Raw genomic sequence first — 20,360 nt, 5'->3', positions numbered from 1 at the left:
GTTTCAGGAACAAGCGCCGACCACTGACTCCTAGCGAGCAAAGATCCAAAGACCCGCGTTCGGAGACTGGAACCGCTACCCGCGGCCACACAGCTAGCCCGGCCAGGGGGCAGACCAGCGGCGGAGATTCTCACCCACTGCCCACTTGGGAACACCAAGGCCTCCTCTCCGCGCCCGTGGGCAAGAGCTAGGGAGAGAAGCAGCACTCACCCTGCGCCTGCCGCCATGTTCACCTGCACGAGCGTCACGTGAGGCGCGGCGTCAGCTGAGTGGAGCTGGGTTCCGCTGCTGGAGCTGGAGCTGGGGCCCGAGCGGCGGCTCCACTGGACCCGAGGGGCGGTGCCACGGAGGGGCGGGGCGAGATCCACAAGTTGGGTCACCGCGGCAGGCCGGGAACTGAGTCGCAGTGGAGGCTACAACCCAAGCAGCTAGATTCTGGCTCAGCTCCTATCCGGCGTCACCGCCTGCCGGCCCAGACGGAAGGACAAGAAAGGATGAAGATATCGGGGTAGGGGTGTGTAGGGGGAGTGGCCTCTGACCCAGTCTAGGGTCTGGCGGGCGGTGACAGCTGTTGCTTAAGAAGGGAAATGGCTTGACCAAAGGTCAGGGCGATTGGAAGAACCTAAAAGCAGGAGGGGGAGTGTAGGGAGTGAGAGGTGCGGCCTCAGAGGTGAGCAAGGGCCAGATCCTGTAGGGCCTGACTCTGTGGCAGGATCTTTTTCAAGCTGCAGGATAGAGAAGGACCTGGAGGAAGGGAGACCAGTGAGGAGGTTTGGGGAGACATGGACAGAGGGGAGAGGAGTTCAAGAGGGAGAATCTGCTAGAAGGCTAACCCTCTTCAGGCCCTTCCTCTTGGGCACTGGTGTAAGGTGCTGAGTTTTCCAGAGATATTTTTTTGGGTTATGATAAAGACCACATGTAGCCCTCCCTGGTCTGTACATGTGCAAAAATAATAGTAATAACAGCAACTACTGACAGCAAGTACAGACCACTTACTGTGCCAAGCACTGGCCAGAACATGTTGCAAGTGTTAATTCACTGAAATTTTACAACAGTCCCCTCAGACACTTCCCTTAGTGCCATTTCACAAATGAGGAAACTGAGGCCAGAGAGGCAGGTAACTTACCTGAGCTCATGCAGCTCTTGAGTGGTGAGCCCAGGATGCATACTTGGTAGCTACACCCCTAAGCATCCCACACTGTCAAGGAAAAGGGTCTCACGACTGGACAGGAGGTGGGCCCACCACATACCCATGGGGCCCCTGACCCAGCTATCTCTCAATTACAACTAACTTCTGGTCCTTGGATTCGAGGGTGGTTCTTGAGTTTTTTGTTGAGACAAGGATATGAGTCTCTGCTTTGGTTACTTTGTGCTGCTCTAACAGAAATACTACAAATGGGTCGCTTTAACAAACAGTTTATTCTCTTACAGTTTTGGTGGCTAGAAGTCCAAATTCAAAGTGCCAAGCTCTAGGAGCTGGGTCAAAGTCCCTCAACCTCGGGCTTCAGGTCTGCCTCTTGCTTTCAGCCCACTGGAGCTAGAGGTGTCTCTTCACTCAGACGGTTGCTGGCTGCTGGGGCTTGCCCAAGGTTGACAAATAAAATAGCTCAGTCCCAATATTACCAAACAATGCAGCAGGCCACTAATTCAAGTCCAGAGACCGTCCCAAGATCGGCAGGAAACATGTTAGGCTGCTAAATGAAGACTCAGCTACATGCAGGGTGCAAGCATGCTAAAAAGCTGCAGACTTTTCTCAAGCTGCTTCTTATATACTGGAAGCAGACCACATCCCTAAGACAGCTACTCAGCTGCTTCAGTAGATTCCACAATGGAGTTGATCACCAGTCTTATCATGGGGAATAACTACAACCAGCTGCCCAGCCACTCAAAGCCAGGCCCAGCCAAGTTGACACACAACTACCACAGTCTCCATGGCTAGGCTGGGGGCCATCAGAAGCAGTTGCTGTTTGTCCCCACAATGCCAGGAAGACAGTAAAATCAAAACAATCAAACTCACTGCCATCAAGTCAATTGCAACTCATAGGGACCCCTCCTTGGGTTTCTGAGGCGGTATCTCTGTGGAAGTAGATTGCCCAGTCTTCCTTCTGAGGAGTAGCTGGTGGGTTTGAACCACTAGCCTTCTGGTTAGCAGTCAGATGCCTTAGGCACTACACCACCAGAACTCCTGGGACCCCCAAAATAGGAGGAGGAATTGAACCAGACCATAAACAGGGTAGGAGAAAGGCACATGGTCTGTCAGATGGTAGCTAATTGTCCCCACCTTGCAGGGCTGCTGTAGGATTCCACCAGAAAATGTTGGTGGGGGCACCTTTAACTTGTGGCACAGCTACAGAGGTCAAAGCCATGAGGTGTGGGGGGAAGAGGACACTTTCAGACAGCCCTTCCCACATCCCTGGCCCAGCCAGGCAGAAGAGGGTTGATGGAAGAAGGGAACCACATCCTTCCTCCCCCTTCCCTTACACACCTTCACTGCTCTGACCTCCAGACCAGGCATGCCCAGGAGGAGCTCTGCAGCCCCTCAAGATCCTTGTGGCTGCCCTCTCTTGCCCCAGGGCACAACAACCCCAGAGAGGTCCTGTCCATCCTCTAGCCAGTTTCCAGGGAGGACAGCAGAGGCACAAAGTTCTTTGAAACACACAGTCCCCACACCCACTGCCTGACCTAGAGCCCCTGAGAACTTGGGCCCAATCAGTTGTAGCTTCCCCTTCAGTTGAAGAGATTTACTCCCTAATAAGAAGTACTTTTCGAAAATCAGAAAGAGTAGGTAAAATGAGTTTTCATTCTCCTTTGAAGGAAAGCCTGCCCTCGAACTAATTACAGCACCCCCAGCCTTCTGGTTAGCATCATTTCTTTTGACAGAAAATATTCAAGATTAGGCCAGCTGCTAACTCTGAGTGTTTGTCAATATGAGAAAGAAGTAATTGTCCTAAACATCCACAAAATAACAGGGAGAGAGCACCCGACAATTGGGTAGAGTTCCCTTGTTTGTGGGCAGTATTAGGGAGACCCTGCCTATGAGTCCTGCCCACCCAGGGCTGCCCCTACCCCACTCCTCACCCTCCACACCTCACCACCTCATCAGACTTTCTGATAGAATTGTCCTTACCCACTCACCCTCATCAGAGTCTCTGACAAGACTACCCCTCCCCCCCCACCTTCACCCCTCCCCATCAAAGACTCTGGCAGCTTGTCTCCCCATCCCTCATCCCCCCATCATCAGAAAATCTGGCAGGGGCTCCAGGAGAAGCAGCCAGGGTGTGGGAGAAGATTGCATAGTTATTCATGCAGAACAGACCCCAGACACTGCTGGGAGCCAGGAGGCAGTTGGGAAAAGATTGATTTTAGAGACTCAGAATGGAGTGTGTAAATCAGCTGAGGGAGAGCACCTGATAACACACTCAGGCCACTATGGCATCCCTTCCGAGGTCACAGGCCTTTGGCCGAAAGTCTCCAGCAGGTGGGTGGGAGGTATCTGTACTCACCCAGTATAACACCTCCTAGATCACCTTGGCCAAGTCAGAGGCCCACAAAAGAAACCCATGTCCTTGGGAGGCCCCTCCTTAGAGCTCCTATGGCTCTTCTTGGTTCCCCTGAAACTGTTCGGCTCTGGCTTTGGGTATCCTGCCAGGTTTTCTGCTCTGTCCAACCCCTTCAATCTAGTCACCACATCTTAGCAGCTCCATGAACATTGCTGACAACTGTTGTTGTTGTTGTTATGTGCTGCCGAGTCGTCCCTGACTCCTAGCGACCCCTCCTTGGGTTTCCGAGGTGGTGTCACTATGGAAGTAGATTGCCTAACCTTCCTTCCGAGGAGTGGCTGGTGAGTTTGAACCGCCAGCCTTTTAGTTAGCAGTCAAGTGCCTTAGGCACTATGCTATCAGAGCCTTTGCTGACAGCTAGCAGACCCAAATTTGGTGAGCAAGCACATTCAACTTCATGACCACCATTGGGGCCATGCAGGGGTGTCACTGCTATCTTCTGCTGATAACAATGGTCTGTGGGAAGACTCTGTGGGACCACACTGGCAGTGGCACTTGGCCAGCCACCAAGTGATACCAGCCTGAGACTGGCCCTACTGTAAGAGGTAGGGAACTGAGACCCTCCCCTGGGGAATCTCAGGTCTGGGGTGCAGAGAAGATGCCCTCAGTGCTGCCCCTGAAGAGCCCTCATCTGGGAGGGCCTCAGGACAGGGCTGTATGCTGGTATTTCCTCCTGCGGATAGTAGGAAGTCCCTGAGGAATTCTGAGAAGGGAAGCAGTGGGGTCCAAGCTCATCTCCCCAGCAGAAACTCAGGAGGGTTGGAAGAGAGAACTGGGAAGAGCTCAGGGCTGGACCCTGTAACCAACCATGTGGGGGGCCCATGTGGTAAAATCCCACCCAAGAATGTCATTTGGGTTTTTGTTTATTTGTTTTTGCTCAGAGTCAGAGGCTAGACTTAGAAAAGCTGCACCAACTACATTAACAGAAAGAACAAAGATACGGGCAGCCACAACTATGTGTGGGTTGAGATGGGGCTGGAAGTGTCATGTTCCCATCTCACCTCTTCCTAGGTGGAGGACAGAACATGATGGGAATGCAATCCTCACAAGGCTCTCTTTCCATGACTGTTCTGACAGACCTTTGGCCTTCGTGGAGGCAGCAGCAGGGGCAACCACAATCTCCCTCCTGAGGCCAGCATGGCCTGCTCCCTCCTCCAGGGTTCCAACATAGCTGTCACCCTATCCATCAGTCCCCAGAGAAGCCTCACTTCATGCCAATCTCCTGCCCATCCCTCCCCTCCAGCCCTATGCACCTAGGCATCTTTCTGGCTTCAGAAAAGAGTGGATGGCGGCTGTGGGGCCTTCCTTAGGAAGCCGCCATCATTGCCTCAGATGAAGTGGTCCCCACTGAGTACTTTGCCAGGGTCTACTAGGCAATTTGAGATGAGAAATGGAAGAGTGGCTTCCGAAAGGCAAATCATTCCAACAGCACCTTAAAAACATCAAAGGAAACAGGCTGTGTGTGTGTGTGTGCGTGTGTGTGTGTGAAAATGAGGAATATATTGTTTTTCATTGTTTGGAAGACTGTTTTCTCATCTTGAAATCACAAGCTGTTTTCTTCTAGAGACTTATAAATACATCCAATTATTGATGTTCAATATAGGAAATAAAGTTCTGAAATGGTTTTCTTCCCTGTGCCTGGAGTGGGCTGGCCAGGTTGGGCAGGTGATAATTACTTTCCTTACTAGTCGTATCAGTGCACAGTTGCTGGGATCTCCTTTCATTGCTGTCACCTTTATTACATTTCCTATTTGTGCTGGGTTACCCATTGGTATAACTTTATTACCACATTTCAAGATCTTGATAAAAATGGATGAAAATCCTAATTTCCAAAGTATGAGTGCAACATCCCAGAGCAGAGGAATTCAGCTCTGCTGCTTGTATCCTAGAGAGAACTATCCCTGGGGTAGACAGTCTCTCTGCTCAGCTCCAGTTCAGTGAAGGTATCTGACTGCACCAGGGGTCTCTGCTGACCGACCCTCCCAGGGACCCCTTCACATGGCATTTGAAAGAGGACATGTCGGTCTTTCATGAAATCCCCACAGATTGCATCCCCAGTAGTCACCTATCTGCCCATGGCCACCATCATGACAGGTCACATTTAACTCCTCCCTCTCCTGAGTGAGCATCTCTGTCCCTGTGCTCTTCCTCCTCAGAGCCTTGTCAACTGTCCAGGCTCTCGCTTATAGTGACCCAGCTCCCTCCACTACTCACCTACGTGACTGCCCAGGCCCACTGGTAGCCTTACTGTCTGCAGTCTATGCCCATTCTGAGTTGCCGTGCTCAAGATGAATCTTTGTGACAAACAACCCCTGAGTCTGATCACCTCAAACAGAAGAGGGATGCATTGGAGTGATGTCAAGTAGCCAAATGAAGAAGAAGCAGGCTTAGAAAACAGATAGGAGCCAGGGAGGGTGGTGGCCAAGCACACCACCAGGCCACACCCTGGGAAACGGGGCAGCTTCTCAGATTATTTGCTGCCCAGATCTCTGCCACAACCTCTGCCCTTGGCATAATCTTGGACTGATAGCATCCTGGTATCACTCCTTGTATGGCCAAAGTCCTTGACAGGGAGTATCAGCCAGTTGCAGAGCCAAGTCACATGTCCATACCCTGGCTATCTTGTCCCCTTTGCTTTCTGCACACCAAGAAAACCAATTGTTGTCAAGTCCATTTCAACTGATGGAGACCTCGTGTGTGTCAAAATAGAACTGTGCTCCATAGAGTTTCCAATGGCTGTCATCTTTTGGAAGCAGAATTCCAGGCCTTTCTTGTGAAAGGCTTTTGGGTGAATTTGAACCACCAACTTTTTGAATAGTAGCCAAGCACTTAAGGATTTGCACTACCCTGGTCCAATAGCACCTGGTGGAACACTGAGACTATGGCCCCTAGCTGCCCTTCAGGTCTGGAATTGAATGACGCCTGTGGCTTCCAGCCAAATAATAGACAGGCATATGAGTTGAACATTTACCTGAGGTAGATACACTTCTTGGAAAGAACAATCATGGGAGAAAGAAGGGCTGCTTATGCACAGGGAGACAGCTCAGGGGGCAGCAGTGCATGAAGGGATGGACACAGGGAAGAAGTAGCTATTGGGAGGAAGTAGGAGGGGAGCTGTTGCATTGTGGTAAATTGTGGTCAATGTCATGAGACAAAGTGTATGTGAACTGCTGTATGGAAAGTGAATTTGCTCTGTAAATTTTCACCCAAATCACAATAAAAAAAAAAAAAAAAAAAGATTTGCACTACCCAAGCACTCCCATAGCAGGGAGGATATTTGAAATCTCACCCTTGCCCCAAATAGGAGAAGGTTAAGATGTTGTTACATATACACAAAGCCCTATGAGATACAGTAGGGTACCAGCAATCTTCCCCAATAAAACCTTGAAAGGTTTAGCTTGGGTGATCTAATATCGAATATGCAACTCAAAAAGTCTGTTGTTGTTAGGTGCCATCAAGTCAGTGCCAGCTCATAGCAGCCCTATGCACAACAGTATGAAACACTTCCTGATCCTACACAATCCTTGCAATCCTTGCCATGCTTGGGCCCATTGTTGGCAGCCATCTTGTTGCCATCCATCCATCCATCTTGTTGAGGGTTTTACTCTTTTTTGCTGACCCTATACTCTGCCAAGCATGATATCCTTCTCCAGGGAATGGTCCATCCTGACAACATGACCAAAGTATGAAAAAAAACCATCCTCACTTCTAAGGAGCATTCCAGCTGTACTTCGTCCAAGAAAGATTTGTTCTTTTTTCTGGCAGTCTATGGTATATTCCATACTCTTCACCAACACCATGATTTAAATATATCAATTCTTTTCAGTCTTCCTTATTCATTTTCCAGCTTTCATTTGCATATGTGGCAATTGAAAATACCATGGCTTAGAACAGAGGCACCTGAGTCTTCAAGGTGACATCTTTGCTTTTCGACACTTGAGAAAGGTCTTTTGCATCAGGTTTGCCCAATGCAATACATCATTTGAATTCTTCACTGCTGCTTTCTATGGGCATTGACTGTGGATTCAAGTAAAATAAAATCCTTGACAACTTCAATCTTCTCTTCATTTATCGTGATGCTGCTTATTGGTCCAGTTTCATTTTCTTTATGTTGAGGTGTAATCCATACTGAAGGCGGTAGTCTTTAATCTTCATCAGTAAGTGCTTCAAGTCTCCCTTACTTTCAGCAACGAAAGTGGTATCATCTGCACATCTCAAGTTGTTAATGAGCCTTGTTCTGATCCTGATGCCAAATTCTTCTTCATATTACCCAGCTTCTTAGGTTATTTGCTTAGCATACAGATTGAGTAAATATGGTGAGAGGATAGAAGCCTGATGCACACCTTTCCTGATTTTAAACCATGCAGTAACTCCTTGTTCTGTTTGAAGGACAGCCTCTTGGTCTATGTACAGATTCCTCATGAGCACAATTAAGTGTTCTGGAGTTCCCATTCTTTGCAATGTTAAACATAATTTGTTATGATCTACACAGTCGAATGCCTTTGCATAGTCAATAAACACAAGTAAACATCTTTGTGGTATTCTCTGCTTTCAGCCAAGATCCATCTGACCTCAGCAATGATATCTATCATTCCACATCCCCTTCTGAATCCAGCTTGAATTTCTGGCAATTCCCTGTCATTGTACTGCTGCAACTGTTTTTTTTTAAATTATTTTCAGCAAAATTTTATTTGCATGTGATATTAATGATATTATTTGATAACATCCACAGTCTGTTGGATCACTTTTTTCTTTGGAATGGACACAAATATGGATCCCTTCCAGCTATGGCCAGGTAGCTGTCTTCCACCGCATAGATGAATGAGTGCTTACAGTGTTGCATCTGTTTGTTGAAACACCTCAGTTAATATTCTGTCAATTCCTGAAGACTTGTTTTTTGCAATGTCTTCAGTACAGCTTGGACATCTTTGTCCATTACTGTTGATTCTTGTTCCTGTGCTACTTTCTGAAATGGTTAAATGTTGACCATTTCTTTTTGGTACAGTGACTCTGTGTATTCCATCTTCTTTTTCTTTTCTTTAATTTTCTGTTCCCATTTGCCTATCCATACCTGTGTACCCATCTTTGGTGAAATGTCTGTTCATGTCCTTTGTCTATATTTATATTGGATTGTTTGTCTTTTTGATTGGAACTCTAATGGCGTAGTACCTAAGGCATTTGACTGCTAACCAGAAGACTGGTAATTCAAACCCACCAGCCACTCCTTGGAAGGAAGGTTGGGCAATCTACTTCTGTAGTGATACTGCCTGGGAACCCAAGGAGGGGTCGCTGTAAGTCAGATCCAACTTGATGGCGGTGAGTTTTTTTTTTTTTTTTTTCCTGGTCTTTTTGATGTTAAGGTGTTGAAGTTTTCCATAAATTTTAGAGAGAAGTCCCTTGTTGGCTATGTCTTTGCCAAATATATTTTCCCAATCTGTGGGTTCTCTTTTCACTCTTTTTGAGAAGTCTTTGGATACAAATAATAATTTATTTTTTAGACGGTCCCAGTCATCTAGTTTCTCAGCCTGCCTTCTTCTTTTGATGCTTCCTGTGTCATTCAAAAGTTTGCCCATAGAATCCTTCAATATTGCGACTTTAAGTATTTGCAATGAATAAGTCTTTGGTCTTGCAAAATTCTATCATATGATCTTTGGCATCATTTCTATCACCAATACCATATTTTTCAACTACCAACACTTTTTCTTTGTTTCTAACTTATACATTCTAATCACCAATAATTATCAATGCATCTTGATTGCATGTATGATCAATTTCAGACTGCTGACATTGATGAAATTCTTCAGTTTCTTCATCTTTGGCTGTAATAGTTGAAATGTAAATTTGAAAAATATTTGTATTAACTGGTTTTCCTTGTAGGTGTATAGATATTATTTATCACTGCCTGAATTATATTTCAGGATAGATCTTGAAATGTTCTTTTAGACAATGAGTGTGGTGCCATTCCTCTTTAATTTTCCATTCCTGGCATAGTAGAGGCTATGACTGTCCGATTCAAAATGGCCAATACCAGTCCATTTCAGCTCACACATGCCTAGGATATCAATCTTTATGCCTTCCATTTCACTCTTTACAACTTCCAATTTTCCTAGATTCTTAAGTTGTACATTCCACATTCCAATTATTAATGGATGCTTGCAGCTGTTTCTTCTCCTTTGAGTCATTCCACACCAGCAGATGAAGGTCCTGACAGCTTTCTCTATACCTGTCATTAAGGTCAACTCTACTTTGAGGAGGTGGCTTTTCTTCAGTCATGTTTTGAGTGCCTTCCAACCTGAGGGGCTCATTTTCCAGGGCTGTATCAGGGTTTCACTGCTATTCATAAGGTTTTCAGTGGTCAATTTTTCAGAAGTAGATTGCCATATCCATCTTTCTAGTCTGCCTTAGTCTGAAAACTCTGCTGAAACCTGTCCACCATGGGTGACCTTACTGGTATTTGAACTACCTGTGGCATAGCTTCCAACATCACAGCAACGTATAAGCTGCCACAGCATGACAAACTGACAGGTGAGTCTAGGATACAGCTATTTTCATTTCAGCGTGTGAGTAAATTATATGGCTGGTATAATTTTATTTTCAGTTAGCATGTGGTAGATACATAATTTTCATTTCTTTGGCTCTAAAGGTTTTACTTGGCCCTGTTTCTATGTTATTTTGCCAAATAAATACCTCCTAGCACAAAATATCCTTAAGAATCACATGGTGGAGAAAAATTGTATAGACTTCAAGGGAGGAAGACTGGGATTGAGTCCTGGACAGAGGACTCACCTTCAGCACCAGCTGCCTGCTCAGCACAAGGTCGTTCTCAGCATTCCTCAGCAGGCAGGCCAGGTGGCTGACCCAGGCTGCTAAAGCCTCAGCATCAGTGCAGGTGGTATGGGGGGCTGGGCCTTTCTGCACAGGGCTCTGGGAGGGAGAAGGATCTGAAAGCACCCATATGTACCACCTCTGCTTGGGGGAAGAGGAGAGGAAGAGACCCAAAGTAGACTAAGACAGTTTGAAGAATCTTTGTGGATGTTCCCTGAACTCCAGGCTGTGGAACTGGCTGCATAGAAAACTGTCTTTTTTTTTTTTTTTTGATTTGGCCCTGAGGACAAACTTTGTCACTTCCGCCACCAGGGGACATTTACTATGTGAAGGCTAAGGTCGCTTTCTCCAGATCCTTTGGAGAAGTCTTAACTTAGCAGAGGGCCAAGCTCCTTCTGTGGGGGTGTGGGGGTGTGGGGGGGTGCAGATGAGAAGCATGCAGCCCATCCCTAGGGATCCTGATTTAGTAGACTGGGGAGTAATTCAGGCACTTGGATTTTTAACCTGTTTTCCTACTGCCTGTGGTTTGTGGCCAGGTTTTGGGTTCACTGTCTAAGCAACCACCCAAGGAACCTCAGCCTTTCTCATGCTCTTGGTACACATAGACTACTGTGTTAGGCCCTGCCAATAGCTTCTCCTGGGATGAAGCATGGGCACTGGACATCAAGTTCCATTCATTACCCCATTACCTTCTACTCTGAGCTTATTCCCTCTCTCCAAAGGCAAGCTGCTAGGCCCATCCTCAGAAGCCCTCTCAAGCCCCGCTTCCCTTCAGACCATTCCTCCTACCCTCCCCATAAACAATAGCCCAAGCAGGAAAGCTCATTGGCCTGGCCAGAAGACCTACAGTACCTACAGGGCCTAGACCTTGCTAGCTAGAGGGAATGTTAGCCCATCACTTCCATTCCAAGATTGTCATCAAGTAAAAGCTTGTTAAAGCTGTAAAGTTGTGGGAGAATAAATTGAAACAACTACTTTGGAGGGCACTTGGAAGATATCTATTGTTACAGATTGATTTGTGCCCTAAATAAATAAATACATTGAAGTCCTAACCCCCTCTACTTGTGAATATGACCCTGTTTGGAAATGGGGTCTTTGAGATATCATCAGATAGGTTACAATGAGGCCACACTAGAGTAGGATGTGTCCTAATCCCTTCTGAATGGTGTTTTATAATAGGGGAGAATACACACAGGGGAGGACACCTGTAGATGAAGGTGCGTCTACAGGTTAAAGAATTACTGGAAGCTAGCAAGGCATGGAGGGAGAGTGGCACATTTTCTCTCTCTCAGAGCCCTCAGAAGGGATCAACATGGCCGATACCTTGATTTAAACTTCTAGCCTCCAGAACTGTGAGACAATAAATTTCTCTGCTTTAGAGAGACACTCAGTTTGTGGTGTTTTGCTACAACATCTGTAGGAAATCAAGACATCAATTAAAACAAAACAACAACAACAAAAAGAAACAAAGTCTTATACTCTATAATTGCAATTTTTATTATGTATACTAAAAAAAAAAACTGCTCACGAGCACAAGGAGACACAAATAAGAATGTTTATTGCAGTATTATTTGTAATAGCGAATAATTGGAGACAATCAGAGTGTTTATTGGTCAGGTGCTGGAACACTGGGAGGTCAGTCAAAAGGAGTGTTTTCGTGTCTTCAATCTGTAAGGATCAACATGGAGTAATCTCAAAAACACATTGTTGAGTAAGAAGTTGAAGAACAGTAGATATGTTCTTATACCACTGATGTTCACAATACCATAAATAATAGACAGTTGTATAAATTCTCTATGGGCACGTTTACGTGTGTACAAGCATTTAAAGATGTGGAAGAAAATAAAACAAAGTGGTTGTCTTCAGGGACTGGGGAAGAGAGTTTGAAGTAAACAGATATGAAACGTGTGGTAGTTATATTTGTGTGTCAACTTGGCTGGGCCTGGTTGAGTGGCTGGGCAGCTGGTGGTAGTTATTCCTCATGATGAGACTAGCAATCAGCTCCATGGTGGGATCTACCACAAGCAGCTGAGTAGCTGCCTTTGGGATGTGGTCTGCTTCCTGTATATAAGGAGAAGGCTTGGGAATGGTCTCTAGCCTATGGCACGCTTGGACCCTGCATGTAGCCGTGTTGTTGCTCAGCAGCTTGCTATGCTCTGCCAACCTTGTGATTTACAGTGGACTTAAGTTAATGGCCTGCAGTGTGGTTTGGTAACATTGGGTCTGTGCCTTTTTACTTGTCAACCTTGGGGCTTCTCAGCCTCAGCAGCCAGCAGCTCTCTGAAGAAACGCCTCTAGCTCCAGTGGGTCGGGAGCAGGAGGCAGAGCTGGACCCCAAGGTTGAGGGAATGTCACCCAGCCCCTAGAGCCTGGCACTTTAAACTTGGACTTAAAGCCTCCAAATTGTAAGAATAAATTCCTGTTTGTTAAGGCCATCCCATTTGTGGTATATTCCTGTCAGAGCTAGGTAACTACTAGGTAACCAGAAGAGAATATGGTGCCTAGAGAGTGGGATGCTTCTCTGACAGATACCTAAAATGTGGAAACAGGAGTGGAGTGTGTCCTTGACCCAAGACCCTGGCAGAGAGACCCCGGCACTAGGTAACCAGAACAAAAGGACCACAACTTTATCTAACAGTCTGTTTTTTTTTTTTTTTAAGAAGGATATATTCATGTATTTGCATAGTTAAGAATAAATAAAACAATTTTAAAACATAGAAAATCTCTACCTCAGCCCAAGGGGCTCCCTTTGCAAGCTATGGGAACTTGTTTTAATTCCATGACCCCCAGAATCGTAGCAGCTGTCCCATAACACCCCCTGTGCTCTGGCTCTCTCCCCCTCCCACCCCCAGTGTTTTCCCAGCTCCTGGGTCCAGAATCACCCATCAAACTCTGGGAAGATTGGTTGACTTATATTGAAGGAAAAGATCTACTTCTTATTTACAAGCTAGAGCTCCCCGGAACTAGTGGTAAGAGGACAGCTGGGGTCGGTGGGTATGTGTGTGTTGGGGTTGGGGGAAGAATACCTGGCTGATGGAAGCCCTGGTGGCACAAAGGTTAAGCACTCAACTGCTAACCAAAAGTTAGCTGTTGAAACTCACCAGTAGCTCTGTGAGAGAAAGACCTGGCAATCTGCTCTGTAAAGATTACAGCCAAGAAAACACTATGGGGCAGTTCCACTCTGTCACATGGGGTCTCTATGAGTCAAAATCAATGGCACTTAACAACTCACCAGAGAAGAGAATATCTCCCTAACCCTTCCTCAGGATTTGCAACGCAGAACTCAGCCCTTCCTCCTTCCTGGTTTCCAGGCTCCTCGGTGGTTTCCTGTGGTTACCATGGATTCAGAGATTTGCTCCCAGCACCTGAGCCCAGAAGAGAGGAGAAGGGAAGTGAGGAGTGGCCAAGCGAGCTGGGGGAGGGATGATGGGGAAGCAGCTCCACAACAGCCCCCCATAGGCCTACCTGCTATACACCTAAATCCAGAGACCCCATTGCAGGTGCACTGGCACTTGGGGGAGTGGGCGACAGGATAGCTTGTTATGGACTTGCTGCATCTCATCTTCCTTCTGGAAGGCCCTGGGGGCTCTAGGACACATGCCCTATCCTGATTGACTGCAAATAAAACTCACTGAGGGCTGTCACCTTCACCCAGATAATGCTAAGAGTGACCACAGCAAGAGGGAACATTGTTAGTGGGAAGAGTTGTCCCAAATTCTGTTCCTTACGCTGACCTCAACAAATCCTAATACCTGGGCTCTGAACCCAAGCTCTCTAGATTCTGACATTTGGCAGACCATGAGTAAGAAAGTTTGGGGAAGGGACCAGAGATATTGCTGGGTCAGTATTCATCCTACCAAGACCTGGGGAGCCCAGCCAAGAGTTCACTTGGGTTTTGTGTTTCTGGGCAGGATCTGTACCACTAGAGAAAAGTGGAGAGAGGACTGTGGTGTGAAATCACTAGCCATTGTCCACTTGTGCCACTTTAGCTCCTTCCAGAGGAGATGCAGGATGCTTCCCACCCCTACTCACCCCACTTTGCCAGGGCACGTGTGGTGGGGAAGATGCCATGGGAACTGCACAGGTGGCTCACCATCATGCAGCACCCTACTCTTTTTTCTTCTTTTCTATTTTTTTTATTGTGATTTTGGTGAAAGTTTATAGAGAAAATTTATTTCCCATACAGCAGTTCATACATATTTGTTCATGACGTTGGTTGCAATCCCCATACTATAACAGCTCTCTTCCCCTTTCCTCCCTGGGCTACCTTTACCCTGTGTCTTTCTTGCCAATGCATTCTTGCCCTCTGAGCTATCTCCCTGTACAAATACTGCCCTTCTGATCTCCCCTGGTTGATTGTTCTAAGGAGTGTACTACCTGGTGTCAATGTTCACCTTATACACCTATCTATTGTTTGGCTGGAAGCCGTGGGAGTAAGTTCAACTCCAGTCCTGAAGCATGACCAGGGGCCATAGTCTCAAGGGTTTCACCAGTCTCTATCAGACCAGTAAGCTTGGTCTTTTATATATATATATATATATATATATATATATATATATATATATACACACACACACACACACACATATATAATTTAGAGCTTTGTTCCATGTTTATCTCCAATTCTATCTGGGATCTCCTACATTAATCCCTTTACTAGTGGTTGACAGTGATACCTGGGCACCATCTTCTCACAGTCGTGTAGACTGAAGTTTGCATAGTTTACTAGTCCCTTGGACTAATTTTTTACACATATTGTTGGTTTTCTTCATTCTTCTTTGCTCCAGACAAGGAGAGACCAATTGTTACATCTTAAATGGTTGCTTACAAACCAAAGTAGGATGTAGAATAATGCTTTTGTATGGTATGTTATGCCAATTGAGCTTAGTGTCTCCTATGACCATGGTCTTGAGCCCACGGGCCCAAAAACTCCCTCCCTCAGGGTGGTTGGCTATGGCTAAGAAGTTATCATAACTTTGCCCCTGTTAGTTCTGTTATATATATGAACATTGATCTGGCAAATTTATATATGGTCATGGATATATTCCCTTTTGCCTAGACATATCTCATCATTCAACTTGTCTACCTATATATCCACCCATTAAAAAAAACAAAAAAACAAAAAAAAACCTCACTGCCATAGAGTCGGATCCTACTCATAGCGACCGCTCCTTGGGTTTCTGAGGCAGTATCACTACGGAAGTAGATTGCCCAACCTTCCTTCTGAAGAGTGACTGGTGGGTTTGAACTGCCAGCCTTCTGGTTAGCAGTCAAATGCCTGAGGCACTACACCACCACAGCTCCCATATCCACCCATAGATTAATATTTTTTATTACTGATAATGCAGTATTGTGTATGTAAAAGTGTTTATCTTTGTTGTCTGTACCACTTGTGTCCCTCTCAATGCCTTCTTTTTCCTTAGTGGTGTTGTGTTGCTCACTTGCTTTTGGTATATTGCCTTGCCTCTCACCCAAATCAATAGTTGTTTCTTACCCATCTAGCAATTTTCCCTGCTTTTCCCTCCCATCCCAGCTGTGGTAATCAACAAAGTTTTCTCCCATATGAACACCTTTCCTTCACTTTTTATAATACTGGACTAATACAATATTTTTCCTTCTGTGATTGACTTATTTCATTCAGTATAATATCCTCCAAGTTCATCCACGTTATAAGGGGTTTCATGGATTCTATGTTATTTTTTGAATGTAAAATCTTACTGAAGATAATTCAAAAATGATTGCAGCAGTATATTGATAGAGAACTTCCAGAAATGCAAGCTGGATGCAGAAGAAGACATGGAATGAGAGATATCATTACTGATGTCAGATGGATCTTGGCTGAAAGCAAAGAATACCAGAAAGATGTTTACTTGTGTTTTATTTACTATACAAAAGCATTCAATTGTGTGATCATAACAAATTATGGATAACATTGAGAAGAATGGGAATTCCAGAACACTTAATTGTACTCGGAGGAACCTGTACATAGACCAGGAGGCTGTCATTTGAACAGAACAAGGGGATACTGCGTGGTTTAAAATCAGGAAGGGAGTGCAGCAGGGGTGTATCCTTTCACCATACTTATTCAATCTATACGCTGAGCAAATAATCCAGGAAGCTGGACTATATGAAGAAGAACGTGGCATCATGATTGGAGGAAGATTCATTAACAACCTGTGATATGCACATGACACAACTTTGCTTGCTGAAAGTGTGGATGACTTGAAGCATTTACTAATGAAAATTGAAGATTACAGTCTACAGTATGGATTACACCTCAATATAAAGAAAACAAAAATCCTCACAACTGGACAAATAAGCAGCATTACAGTAAATGGAAAAAAGATTGAAGTTGTCAAAGACTTCATATTACTTGGTTCTACAATCAACACCAATGGAAGCAGCAGTCAAGACATCAGATGATGTATTGCACTGGGTAAATCTGCTTCAAAAGACCTCTTTCAAGTGCTGAGGAGCAAAGATGTCTCTTTGAAGACTAAGGTGCACCTAACCCAAGGCATGGTATTTTCAATCACCTCATATGCAAGTGAGAGCTAGACAATAAATAAGGAAGACCAAAGAAGAGTTGATACTTTTGAGTTGTGGTGTTGGCAAAGACTACTGAAAGTACCATGGACTGTTGAAAGAACTAACAAATCTATCCTGGGAGAAGTGCAGCTGGAATGCTCCTTGGAAGGGAGAATGGCCAGACTTTGTATCACCTACTTTGGTCACATTGTCAGAAAGGAGAAGGATATCATGCTTGGTAAAGTGGAGGGTTAACAGAGAAAGGGAAGGCCCTTAACAAGATGGATTGACACGGTGGCTGCACTGATGGGCTCAGATATGGCAAGGATCATGAGGCTGGCACAGGACTGGGCAGTGTTTCATTCTGTTGTACATAAGGTCGCTATGAGTCAGAGATGACTCGATGGCACTTAACAACAACAGCAGCAGCAACATGTTATTCTTTAGTGTTGCATAGTATTCCACAGTTTGGTTATCCATTCCTCCATTGATGTACACTTAGGTGGTTTCCATCTCTTTGTTATTGTGAATAGTGCTGCAATGAACGTTAAGTGTGCACATATCCATTCATGTCCTGGATCTTGCATCTTTAGGGTATATACCTAGTAATGGGAGCTCTGGTAGCATAGTGGGTAAAGCACTTGACTGCTAACCAGAAGGCTGGCGGTTCAAACCCACCAGCCACTCCTCGGAAAGAAGGTTGGGCAATCCTACTTCCATAGTGATACTGCCTCGGAAACCCAAGGAGGGGTCGCTATGAGTTGGGGCCGACTCGACGGCACATAACATTAACAACAGGTAAAATGATATTTCTATTTCCAACTTGTAAAGGACTTGCCATACCATTTTCCATAGTGGTTATATCATTTTACATTCCCACCAGCAGTCCAACACCCTACTTTTTTGAGGTTTGCTGGGTGAGCAGGACTCGAACATGGTCAGGCCAATGTCCATGCTCAGTAAGAAAAGATCCATAGTGACCACAGCAGAGCCAGAGTAAAAGCTGGGGCTAAGATAGTTTAGCAGGCTACAATGGTGGAGTAAGTATCCCACAGGGGAGTGTGGCCAAAGCCATCCTTCTGGGCTCATCTCCCAGCCTTGTCTCAACAGGTTCTGAGAGCTTCCAAGGCCTGGCCAGGGTCCTTGATTAGCCAAGAAGAGAATAAAGAACACATCACACAGCCTTATCAATTACACTAAGAACTCTGAATTATAATCTCAAAATAATATTTTTAACAATAGTTGTACAGTTGTGGAATTATAAAGGATAATTTTCTATATTTTCAAAATGTTTGTTGGTATGCTTATATTTATTGGAAAAGCTCAAAGCAAAACATTTAAAATTCAACTATGAAGTTGCTTTTGCCAAGAATACAACTAATTGCCATTCAGAAGTGGTTACTCAGGGAACAAGCCAGTCATTGACAGATTCTCCAAGTTCTGTTTCCCCTGTTTCAACTCATAACACTGCGTCACCTTGATTTTCTTCTAAGGATCAATAAACAAAATGCACATGTGTAGTTTGTCTCTGCATTTTCCATAAATCTGCTCCCATGGACACCATCTGCTGTGTTGTTCATATCTCTTGCAAAGACCCACTTGACAAACTCCTGTTAGATTCATAGCGAGGGAAACACTGTCTCTTGATCAATCTGTAAATTCTGGAATTGCTCAACCAGGCTTATTTTCACTCACAGTACCCAGCATAGTACTGAGCACTTAGTAAGTGCTCACATATGAGTTGAATGAAAAAAAAAAAAAAAGAAAAGGCAATGTATTGATTTGCACAACTAAGAAGTCCAAGCGAGTTGCTTGCTCCAGGTACAGCTGGATCTAAGGATCCAAACAGTATCACCAGGACTCTACCCTCTTTGCTCAGCTTTCTTGTGTTCTTGGCTTCATTTTCAGGTAGTCTACCTGTCTGGCAACCAAAATCAGCACAAGCATTTCCAAAGCTACTTCCACATACCAAATTATGATCCCAGAGAAAAAGAGCACCACTAGCCAAGAGTCCCAGGGAGGACTCTGATTAACTGACTTGGGTCATGTGTCCCTCACTGGACCAATCAGGATGGCTAAGGGAATAAGGTACTTTCATTGCCCTGGTCTAGATCATGCTGGACTTTTGAAGTAACAGGGAGGAGTCAGCTGCATACCATTTAACTGTACCCAACAAGGACACTTTCTGTCATCAGAAGAGGAGATGGAGGGAAGAATCCCAAGCAGAAAGGGGCTCTGGTAGTGCAGTGCCTAAGGCATTTGGCTGCTAACCAGAAGTTTGTTAGTTCAAACCCACCAGCCACTCCACAGAAGTAAGAAGAAAGGTCAATCTACTTCCATAAAGATTTGCCACCTTAGAAACCTAATGGAAGTTTTTATGAGTCAGAATTGACTCAGAAGCTTAGCTCAGGCTGTCATACCAGTAAACCAGTTGCTATTTGAGGACACTCCAACTCATGGTGACTCCATGTGTGTCAGAGTAGAACTGTCCTCCAAAGGGTTTTCAGTGACTGATTTCTTTGGAAGTAGATCACCAGGCCTTCCTTCTGAGGTATCTCTGGGTGGATTTGAACCTTGAATCTTTTGGTTGGCAGCGACCACATCAACCTGTTTGCACTACCCAGGCTGTCCTAGTCCCTACAATGTCCTAGTCTGTAGTCCTGATTTTACCTCCTCTATCCTGATCTTCTTGGTCTCAATAAGATGAATAACCCCCAGATACCATGTTCCTAGAGCTAGAAAGTTACAGATTATGTTCTGTCTTTTCTTTCCTTCCCCTGTGGGTCAAGATGGAAGCTTGAGGTGTGTAAGCACTAGGCCTAGCCCCTAGCAGCTCAGCCCCAGCCCATTAATGTTTGACCCCAGGCCCTTCACAGTCCTCAGCACAACTCAGAGTCCTAGATAGAAAAGGCATTATGCCCATTTTATGGGTAAATACACTGAGGCCAAACTAAGGACACACAGGAAGTGGTGGCAGAACCAGGGAAGAGATCAGGTCTTCTGATACTTGATTTAGACATAGCGTAGTGCCTAAGGCATTTGGCTGCTAACCAGAAGGCTGGTGGTTCATACCTACCAGCCATTCCTCGGAAGGAAGACTAGGCAATCTCCTTCCATAGAGATACTGCCTTGGAAACCCAAGGAGGAGGGGTCACTATGAGTCAAATCAACTTGACAGCAGTGAGTTTGGTTTTTTGACATCACTCCATATCCAGTGGCCAACAGACCTTCAGTTAGAACACCAACAAGTCAAGCACTCCCATCCACTGGTCCCCCTCCAGCCTAGCCAGGGCCCAAGAAGCATGTGCATGCACAGAAACTATGACTACATTGCAGGGACAGCACTGAAATCACATTTCTGTCAGAGTTTCTGTACATTGGGTTCCAAAGATAGCCATTCCCATGGCCCAGCTGCTAGACCCTGGGGAAACTGCCAGGTGTGTCTGA

At 45.4% G+C, this 20,360-nt stretch overlaps 1 protein-coding gene across 1 annotated transcript in view; it reads right to left on the bottom strand.

The window, feature by feature from the left end:
• PEPD (peptidase D) overlaps positions 1-227 on the bottom strand; it is a 210,743-nt gene extending 210,516 nt beyond the window's left edge. The window contains exon 1 of the mRNA XM_007957826.2: positions 211-227. Within this exon, the coding sequence (XP_007956017.1) occupies positions 211-227 (17 nt within the window). The remainder of the gene's footprint in view (positions 1-210) is intronic.
• Between the last annotated feature and the right edge of the window lie 20,133 nt (positions 228-20,360).

The sequence above is a fragment of the Orycteropus afer genome, unplaced genomic scaffold, assembly GCF_000298275.1.
Source record: "Orycteropus afer afer isolate SDZICR_OR568_19922 unplaced genomic scaffold, OryAfe1.0 scaffold00803, whole genome shotgun sequence".
Classification (NCBI taxonomy): Eukaryota; Metazoa; Chordata; class Mammalia; order Tubulidentata; family Orycteropodidae; genus Orycteropus; species Orycteropus afer.
This window is presented reverse-complemented; position numbering and strand designations above follow the sequence as displayed.